Source organism: Vipera berus (genome assembly GCF_964194415.1).
Source record: "Vipera berus genome assembly, chromosome: 1".
NCBI classification, from domain to species: Eukaryota; Metazoa; Chordata; class Lepidosauria; order Squamata; family Viperidae; genus Vipera; species Vipera berus.
The window spans coordinates 56,418,738-56,428,967 of NC_138202.1; the positions used below are offsets into that span (position 1 = coordinate 56,418,738).

The 10,230-nt window shown below is 44.5% G+C and overlaps 1 protein-coding gene across 1 annotated transcript; it reads left to right on the forward strand.

Annotated features, from left to right (window-relative positions):
* Positions 1 to 967: 967 nt before the first annotated feature.
* On the forward strand, positions 968 to 9,636 carry SPTSSA (serine palmitoyltransferase small subunit A). Its single transcript, XM_081327309.1, has 2 exons — positions 968 to 1,118; positions 8,074 to 9,636. Exons 1-2 carry the CDS (start codon positions 1,016 to 1,018, stop codon positions 8,175 to 8,177), a joined length of 207 nt encoding a protein of 68 aa, XP_081183435.1. The 5' UTR covers positions 968 to 1,015; the 3' UTR covers positions 8,178 to 9,636.
* Positions 9,637 to 10,230: the final 594 nt, after the last annotated feature.

The window sequence follows — 10,230 nt, forward strand, 5'->3', positions numbered from 1 at the left end:
CAATAAAAGTGTGGCTCCGAGCCCAGCCGGCAGCAGACTATTATTCAAATGATAAAAATTCGGAACGAACCTCCAAAATGAAAGCAATTTTAACCATTAGGAAGAGGCATAATGAGAAACGTAGAGACTTGCTGTAACACACCACAGTTTTGAAAGTTTTCTGCCACATCAAAAGGAAGAGAGATTTATAAGACTGTGAAGTAGCGCCTTTTTGCTTTAGGTACCATTTCACTTTGGGCATGGAGAAATAAATCGCCTTTCCTTTGCAACTGATGCACAGAAAATTGGGAGAAGAAGGAAGCCAAGCCTTCCTTTGATTAACATGTCGTTTGTTATGACTGACAGAAGGAATTTGTTCAGGATGTGTTCACATCTCTGGTGACAGTTCCGCATGGAAATATCTTTTCTGAGCGCTTCGGCGCCTGGAGGCGAACTCGTCTTCAGCGTCTGATTCCATCCCACTGGGGGACCCTGGAAACACCGCGAAACTTTTGTCTTTTCCTTTGAGAGTAAAAGCATCCAACAGGACTATGAACTGGAGCAGGGGTCTTCAAACTTGGCCCTTTTATGACTTGTGGACTTCAACTCCCAGAATTCCTCAGCCAGCTTTGCTGGCTGAGGAATTCTGGGAGTTGAAGTCCACAAGTCATAAAAGGGCCAAGTTTGAAGACCCCTGAACTGGAGCGTCTCCCTCTCAAGCTAGCGCTCCCGCTCTTTCCACGGTAGGCGCAGGCCTTCGGGATAACCCTCAGCGCCTCCTCGAGCACCGAAAGCAGGCTCAGGTTTCCCAGTCCCGGCTGAGAAAACGCGTCGCTTCCCCCCCCCGTTGCGAAACTTGGCGCAGAGACCCCCGTCTCTAGGCGCGGCTCGCCCGGGCAAAGAACAGGAATGGGCGGGCGGGAAGAGGCTCAGCCAATCCGCGAAGGAACTGGGCGTCAAAACGCCCTCCCTTCGTCCTCGGCTCAGCGGTGCGTTTAGCCGGCGCGCTCTTACGTCCCGAGGCGCTGCCGGGGAAATGGCGTTCAGCTCGGCCTGGAAGCGAATGTCGTGGCTTTATTACCAGTATCTGCTGGTGACGGCTCTTTACATGTTGGAGCCCTGGGAGCGGACGGTGTTCAGTATCCTTTACTCGCTGTTTTCGTCCGAGGCTGAGCGATTCCTGGCTCCGTCAGGGGAAGTTCAGGTTAAGCCGAATACAGGGTTACCGTGGCCGGTTTCGGACTCGGACGGGCGGATGGGATGGGTGGCAATTGGCGGCCTTGGAGCTTGCTTTAGTTGGGCAATCCTGGGCTGAAGCAAGAAAGCTGCTCTGGGGTATTATTTATTTATTTATTTATTTTAATCCCATTTATATCCCGCCCTTCTCCGAAGACTCAGGGTGGCTTACAATTTAAGCACAAACCAATGTGCTTAGCAATAGCCTAATAGCTTAGCAATATACGTGCGCCATTAGCTTGGAGGGGCTGCTGAGTGGAAGTTCGTCATAGAAGGCAGAAAACCACCGGCACGTAAATTAACTGCTTCCTTTACTGCTCTTTTCCCAACCTCTATTTACTCGTTTCTTTCTCTTTTTGTATGTATAATTTTATTAGTTTTTATGGGGTTGGGGGTAAGGTAGGGTCGGGATTAGAGTTGGGGTTTGGGGTTGGGTTTTTTCCAAATAACATTTTCAATATTTATCAAACAGCATAATGTCTGAGTGCATGTATTTTTTTTAATTCCATTTATATCCCGCCCTTCTCCGAAGACTCAGGGCGGCTTACAAGCTTAGCAGTAGCTATTTAACTAACAGTAAAGGTAAAAGGTTCCCCCGCACATGCGTGCTAGTCGTTTCCAACTCTAGGGGCCGGTGCTCATCCCTGTTTCAAAGCTGAAGAGCCAGCGCTTGTCTGAGGATGTCTCCGTGGTCATGTGGCTGGCATGACTAGATACCAAAGGCGCACGGAACATAGTGGTCCCTATTTTTCTACTTGCATTTTTACGTGCTTTTGAACTGCTAGGTTGGCAGAAGCTGGGACGAGTAACAGGCGCTCACTGCTACGCAGCACAAGGCATGCCAACCGATTTGCAGGTCATGCCCTCTCCAGATTTTTCATTTTTCTCCAAAAGCTTAGTGCTTGTTTCCTGTGGATCTTCCAGTATAAAAAACAGGTCATCTGCAAATGCTTGTAATTTATATTTTTCATCTTTTATCTCCAGTCCTTTAATTTCTATATCTTGTCTAATGTTTCTATTTAGTACTTCCAATGTTAATATGAATAGTAATGGAGATAGTGGACATCCTTGGGTTGTGCCCTTTTTAATATTGAAGTTTTCTGTAAGATCTCCATTTACAATTACTTTGTTTACAATAAATTGTTTTGATTACATTTATAAAGTTTAGTTGTTGTTTCTTTTCTTTGTTCTTTTTAGCGATGTAAGTTATAGCCAACCCTCTAAAATAGGCTTTAGCTGTATCCCACACATTTTGAAGTGAAGTTTCTTCTTTCTTGTTTATTTTAAAGAAAAAATATTTCCTTTGTCGCTAATTGTAAGAATTCTTTTTCTTTCAATATAGATTTATTCAGAGACCATCTAAGTTTTTTCTTAGTTCTTCTCCAAGTCATCTTTATTGGGTTATGATCTGCCCAAACATTTGTGTCTATCTCAACTTCTTGTATCAGCATTTTAAGTTCCAAAGATGTCCGTATCACATCAATTCTAGACCATGATTTATGTCTATTTGATTAAAATATATATTGTAATTTCTTTGTTGTTTTTCTCCATATATCTTGGATACAAAGTTCTGTCATTTTGTAGTCCAAAGTTCCATCTGTTATTGCATTAAAGTCTTCCATTATACAAATATTTTGATAGCTTAAATCTAGTATTTTTAATATAGTTTTTGAAAGTGTAAAACTATTTGAAAATTGTTCTTATCATTTGGTGCATGTATTGCTACCATCAGTATCTGTTTTTGATCCATCAAATCCGAAGCGGATTTGTATGCCCTTAGGGGGGTTCCTGCATTCATGGGCGCGACCTGTCGCCTGTTTCCATACTCCCCTTAATGACGAGCCCAAGCGTTGGGGCTCCGAGAGGTGGCTGGGCTTAGATAGGGACCTCGAGTTAAGACGTGCTAAGAGGCCCCTGATAAAATTTTTAGCCGGGGTCTGGGGAGGTGGCTGCTGGTTCTGGGAATGTGGGGGTGGGGCTTCAAATCCCCACGGTGATAGGGAATGGCAGCAGGTGTTTGCGCAGAGGGCCATACCAACATCTGGGATCGCGCCCCCGCTATCTCCGAGCGGTGGCGCGCTCCGACCCTCCGGTTAGCACCCTCTTACCCGGGGATGAGGGTGATCAGGCCCCTGAGCTCAGGTTGGTCTATTTTAATGCTAGATCCGTAGTTAACAAAGCTCCCCTCATCCATGATCTGATCGAGGAGGAATGTGCGGATCTAGCGTGCATCACGGAAACTTGGTTGGGCTCGGAGGGAGGGGTGCCTCTCACCGAGTTATGCCCGCTAGGTTTCCGGGTGCTGCACCAGCCACGGGCTCAGGGCAGGGGCGGTGGGGTGGCAGTGGTTATTCGGGAGACTTTGTGTCCCCGGGAGGCCACCATTGTCCAGATGGCCGGGAGTGAATCCCTCCTCTTGAGATGTGGCCCTCGGGTTCAGTTGGGCTTGTTGCTTACATACCTGGCGCCCAGCTGTGTGGCAACAGCCCTGCCTGAGCTGCTTGATACCCTCTCAGGGTTGGCGGTGGAGTTCCCCAGGCTTATAGTCTTGGGTGACTTCAACCTGCCGTCACTGGGAGGGTCGTCGGAGTTAGCTCGGGAGTTCATGGCCTCCATGACAGCCATGGGCCTGACCCAGGTTATTGAGGGCCCGACTCATGAGGGGGATCATACTCTCGACTTGGTGTTCCTGTCTGGACAGTGGTTGGATGATCTGGGAGGGGGTTCCCCGTCCATCACCCCTCTGTCATGGTCAGATCACCACCTCCTGAGGCTGGTTTTCCGTCATGCCACCCCCCGTCGCTGGGCGGCGGAACCGACCAGGTGGTTCCGCCCCAGGCGCCTAATGAACCCGGATCGGTTCCAGAGGGCGCTTGGGCCTATACCTATCACCCTTACCCACAGCCCAGTCGATGCGCTGGTGGAGGCCTGGGAAACGGCTGCCACCAGGGCACTTGACTGCGTTGTACCCATGCGACCTCTGACCCGGCGCAGATCCCGTTGGGCCCCATGGTTCTCTGTGGAGCTCCGGGAGATGAAGCGTCGGAGACGAGGTCTAGAGAGCGGTTGGAGGTCCAGCCGATCCGAATCCGACCGATTGCAGTTAAGAACCTTTATAAGGTCTTATCTTGCTGCGATAAGGACGGCGAAGTCTAACTACTTTGCCGCCCTTATCGCATCCGCAGATAATCGCCCGGCCGCCCTGTTTAGGGTGACTCGCTCCCTCCTTAACCAGGAGGTGAGAGAGGATCCCTTGCAGGGACGAGCCGAGGAGTTTAGTCATCATCTGGCGGACAAAATCGCTCGGATCCGGACCGGCCTGGACTCTGACTGGGCAGAGTCTGATGTGGAGAAATCAGGCGGTCTTGAGCACGTTATCTGGACTGAGTTCGACCCTGTTTCCCCTGATGATGTGGACAGGATCATGGGGAGACTGAGCACCACCACCTGTCTGTTGGATCCGTGCCCCTCCTGGCTAGCTTATGCGGCTCGGGAGGGAACACGAGGCTGGTTCCATGCAGTAATAACTGCTTCTTTGAAGGAGGGTGTCTTCCCTGCCGCCTTGAAGGAGGCGGTGGTGAGACCCCTTCTCAAGAAGCCTGCTTTGGACCCGGCTGCTTTAAACAACTATCGTCCAGTCTCCAACCTTCGCTTTCTGGCGAAGGTTGTTGAGAGTGTGGTGGCGCATCAGCTCCCTCTGTTCCTGGAGGAAACTGATTATCTGGACCCGCACCAATCGGGCTTCAGGCCCGGACACAGCACGGAGACGGCATTGGTCGCGCTGGTGAATGATCTCTGGAGGGCAAGGGACAGGGGTTGCTCCTCTGTCCTGGTCCTATTAGATCTCTCAGCGGCTTTCGATACCATCGACCATGGTATCCTGCTGCGGCGTCTCAGGGGGTTGGGAGTGGGAGGCACCGTTCTACGGTGGTTCTCCTACCTTCAGGGCCGCTCGCAGTCGGTGTTGACAGGAGGGCAGAGATCCGCCCCGAGGCCTCTCATTTGTGGAGTTCCTCAGGGGTCGGTTCTCTCGCCTCTCCTGTTCAACATCTATATGAAGCCGCTGGGCGAGATCATTCGTGGTTTCGGGGTGGGGTATCACCAGTACGCTGATGATACCCAACTTTTTCTTTCCACCCCGAACCAACCCAGTGATGCCCTCTCCGTGATGTCCCGGTGCCTGGAGGCGGTTCAGGTCTGGATGGGGAGAAACAGGCTTCGTCTCAATCCCGCCAAGACTGAGTGGCTGTGCATATCGGCATCTCGGGTTAACCAGGTTATTCCACCTCTAACGATGGGGGGGTGAGGTGTTACCCCCTGTTGATAGGGCTCGCAACTTGGGCGTCCTCCTGGATTCACGGCTCAATTTTGAAGATCACATAGGAGCCGTGACCAGGGGGGCTTTTGCACAGGTTCGCCTGGTGCGCCAGTTGCGTCCCTATCTGGACCGAGACGCCCTACGCACAGTTACTCATGCGCTTGTGACCTCCCGTTTGGACTACTGTAACGCTCTCTACATGGGGCTGCCCTTGAAGACCACTCGGAGGCTTCAACTGGTGCAGAATGCGGCCGCGCGAGTTGTAATGGGGGTTTCCCGATACTCCCATGTAACACCTCTACTCCGCGAGCTGCATTGGCTTCCGGTTGCCCTCCGGGTGAAATTCAAGGTGCTGGTTATTACCTATAAAGCCCTACATGGCCTGGGTCTGGGGTACTTGAGGGAACACCTGCTGCCGGCTTCAAACGCCCTTCGCCCAGTGCGCTCCCACAGGGAGGGTCTGCTCAGGGTTCCGCCGGTAAGAGATTGCCGGCGGGTGACACCCAGGGATAGGGCCTTCTCAGTGGGAACGCCTGCCCTCTGGAACCAGCTGCCGGTGGAGCTGAGGACTGCCCTCGACCTCCGATCATTCCGCCGGGGCCTGAAGACCTGGTTCTTTGAGCTCTCCGGCCCAGGCTGAGGAGAAAATTATTTTAATTGGGGTTTTTAATAGCACAGGGTTAATTTAATATTTTTTAACTTGGCTTTTAACTTTTGTATGTTTGATTTTTAACTCCCTGTAAACCGCCCTGAGTCCTCAGGGAAAGGGCGGTATATAAATGCAATAAAATAAAATAAATTATTTCCACTATTAATATTCTCCCCTCTTCATCCGCATAGATTTGTTTGGGATTCATTTTCTTTAACGAATAGAGCTAGTCCTCTTTTCTTTTGAAGTGCTAATGCAAAGTAGAGTTTACCAATTTTCGGTTGTTCTAACAACTTACAATGTTGTCTCTTAATGTGTGTTTCTTGAAGACAGATTATATCCATTTTTAATTTTTGTAAAAAAAAATTTCTGAAGGAGAGTTTAGTCCATCTATATTCATTGACAAAATCCCACTCTCCTCCATCTCTTTCAGTTATATCTAGGTCTTAAATCTTCTAGTCGATCTTACCTGTCTCTGATCTCTTGGTCTTGCTCCTTCTTCTGTATATGTGTTTTTAATTTCTTCCTCCTCTCTGTTTAACTGCTGCTTCTACTGCCATTTCTTCCTGTTTCTTTGTTTCTCTCTTTGTACCGGATTCAGGGTCACCTCTTTCCAGGAATGCTCTATGGTTATCAAAGAATTCCCTTGCTTTAAGTGGCGTACCCAGTCTGTATCTTTTCGTATCCCAGTAAATTAAAATCCCTTCTGGAATCAGCCACCTAAAATTCACTACTTTTTCAGTTCATTTCCTAGTTAAAAACTGGTATTCTCTTCGGGATTCTCTTATTCTCCTAGGGATTTGTTTGAGATGTACAATTTCTTTTTCTTTGTATTTCAAAGGTTCATCTCTTCTCAAAATCTCGTCTCTTGTAGACTTTTTAAGAAATCTGATATGTACTTCCCTGGGGACTTTATTTCTTCTAGCGTAATTTGAGTTGACTCGATAGATCTGGTCTAGTTCTCCTTCCATTGGCTGTTTTGTTTGTACTGTTTCTGTAACAGCGAAACTTACATTGCGGCTTTTGCTGAGCATCGTGTAAAGAGAAACATGTTTTACAGCTCCAGCATTTCTTCCCTAAGCTTTCAGAACAGATTTGGAGGGGGAGGCGGTGTGGATCCTTTCCAATTAGGTTAAGGAAAACTGTCCTATTGATAGAAAATTGGAATTTGGATTCCTCCCTCCTTAGTCTTGTTGGAATTACTTTGTTGGTCAGAACTGACAATTGTTCAGCTTGATTTGTCCAGTTGAGAAGCAATATCCACGCCCTCTTCAGACGCTCAGTGCAATGCAACCTTTCTCCATTCTTTACAAAAAGTTTCAAGGATTTCATAGAAGAAAAAAGACTTCTTCCCCTCTTACAGAAATCTTCCTGAAAGAGAAAAAGGGGAGGAATGGTTGAATTGCCCCTTCTGAAATTTGATACAGTATGTCCTAATTGCTGCTATTATTTAAATACACTCTATAATCGACACCAATGTATGCAGTCTCTGCATCCATGTATTCTTATTAGTTCATTGCTAGATTGCTGTTAGTGAAGAAATTATGCTGAGCCTGAATTAAGCAATGATCTGAGAAAATACATGTGCTGAGTTTGCTTCTGAGAGCTGGTTTTTACTCTCTTACAAATGTCTGATTATTAGTCACTTTTCCTTTCTGTCAAAGTTGAAAAAGCTCTTACCTGAAGATTTGCAGTCAGGAATTGAACAGTTATTTGTTGATTCAGACTAATCAAAGATTTTTTTTTGATAGTTGTATGGTTTCTGTACTAACAACTATTTAATGTCATAGGATTTTGATAAATAGGAATAACAGTGCATACTGAACATTTTACCATGTCACTTGGCAATCCATTTCTGTAGCCTTTTACGCTTTCCTTTACTTTCAATCAGATTCCATGTTGGTGTCTATTATTGGAATGGCACTTTACACTGGCTATGTTTTCATGCCTCAACATATAATGGCCATCTTGCATTATTTTGAAATTATGCAGTGAAGAATCTCAGAAGGAAGCCAGTTAAAAGTGAAGATCAGACTGTTAAGAAAACTGATTATTTACAACTTAAGGAATCCTACAGATGGTAAAATGAGCACCAGTTGATGATTGTGGCAGCCACTGGGGTCACATGGAGATGCAAATGCATTTTATTTATGTATAAGATTCCCTTGTATATTTTTGTCTATTAATACTGTGATTGTATCTTTGATATCAGTATTTTCTTAACTTTGTGACTGTCTTTAGTATTATACTGTAAAAGCTTTTACTAATGTAACTTTGGGTACATTTTGCCTTCTATTTTTTAATCAAAAATTACCTTATTAAGTAGAGCTTGAAGCTTTTGCTATTGTATACCTATGTCCATCTGGGTATATTTCTAGTAGAACATTTTGTAAGAAAGTGTTTAGATTCATGTATAAATGTGGATATACTCATAAAACTTTCTTAGAAAACTTACTCAGGTGCTTGAGTTGCTATTTGAATTGTTTAAAACTGGTGTAGCTCTGTTTTGCTTTAACAATAAATGGAAAGCTTTTTCTTTGTACTTGGAAAAAAAACTTACTATTGTATATATACATGAGCTATAAGAAAGTACTGGATTCATTCCTTATCTGCATGTCATTTGGAATTTCGTGATAGCACTTTAATGCTGCTAGTATAACTTAGAAAACCAGTATAGCTAAAAACTAGTATAACTAAAATATATGTGTTTATTTCTCAAGAAACATTTTAATATTGACTTCAGTTTAAAAGATTATGAGTATGGGTGTTGACTATAGTATAATCATGTCTGTATTCTGAACCCACTGTTGACAGTTTTCCAGCTTTTGTGAATATTTAAACCACATTACCAAAATATGAAGTTTGGAATGAACTTGATTTAAAATATGCAGCAGTAAGGAGTTGCCTACTAGAGTGAAAGTTCTATTTTATAGCATTTTTCAGATTTGTATTTTGGACTGAAAGATGGAAATATTTAAGATGGTTTGTGTTATTTTCCAGAGTTAAAGAATATGAAAACAGTATTGTTACCTAATGTGTGTCCTTAATTTTAGAACACACAGGTTAACCTTTTTTTTAGAAACAGGACAATGCTATTAAAGAAAAAAATGGAGAGATCAGATACCATAAACTGGCAGCTGAAAGAACCAATTTTGAATTGGGATGTTCAGATCTCAACTTTGAACTTTAGACCAGTTCTTTCCTTTACATTTCTCTCCCCAGTTTCTTATATTCATATTGGTTATATTGATTTGGCAGGATTTTCAGAAAAAGTATTTAGATGGTTTAAGTATAATGAACACTCAACATCAGAGGTCCTCAAGGTTTTGAGAGAGCATTGAATGGCATTTTCACAAAGTCACTGCTGATCCATTCCCGCTTTCTGTATGATGCTTCATTTTTAAACACGTTTAATTTTCTGTCTTTGAATAAATGGGCACATTTGCAAACAGCATTTAATTGTGGACAGCTACAAATTCATTTCCTAAGAAATCTTACAGTGCTAAAAGACATTATTGGAATAAATTTGGAAGTCTGAACAAGGACACAACAGGAAATGTCCGGGCACATTAACCGCCTAAATGCCATACTGGAAATCCTAGTGCTATGGAAATTATATAATCTCATTAAAATACCTACTTAAATTATTCCTTGTTATTTACAGTATTCTCTATAGAATTACCAGTTAATACTGTGGTTTAAAAATCTTGCCTTGCACAGTCTCAGTAAAGGCCCCCAATGAACCCCAACCTGATGTGAAGATAAAGATAAAATAAAGGTAAAATCCAGAGTTGGTTTTAAAGGTAATGCTTACCAAATGCTTGAAGGCAGTTCTATCTATTAGTTTGCTTCTGTGACGTGGTAGTGTGGCATTGTGTTTTCTCGACAAGGAAAATTGCTGTTTTCCTTCTTTTCCTGAACTCATCAGGCTCACTTATAAAAATGGAAATATGTTTAACATAGTTTTAAAGTCTTAAAATTAGAGGTTTCAAATTAGTCCCATATGGTGGTTGTATACTGAATTTGTCAAATGGTGTTTGTACCAGAT

Bases quoted from the DNA above. Each gene is read 5' to 3' on its own strand.
- SPTSSA (XM_081327309.1), top strand. From the start codon at position 1,016: ATGGCGTTCAGCTCGGCCTGGAAGCGAATGTCGTGGCTTTATTACCAG. The intron at 1,119-8,073 runs GTATCCTTTACT...ACTTTCAATCAG, and splicing joins CTGGGAGCGGACGGTGTTCA to ATTCCATGTTGGTGTCTATT.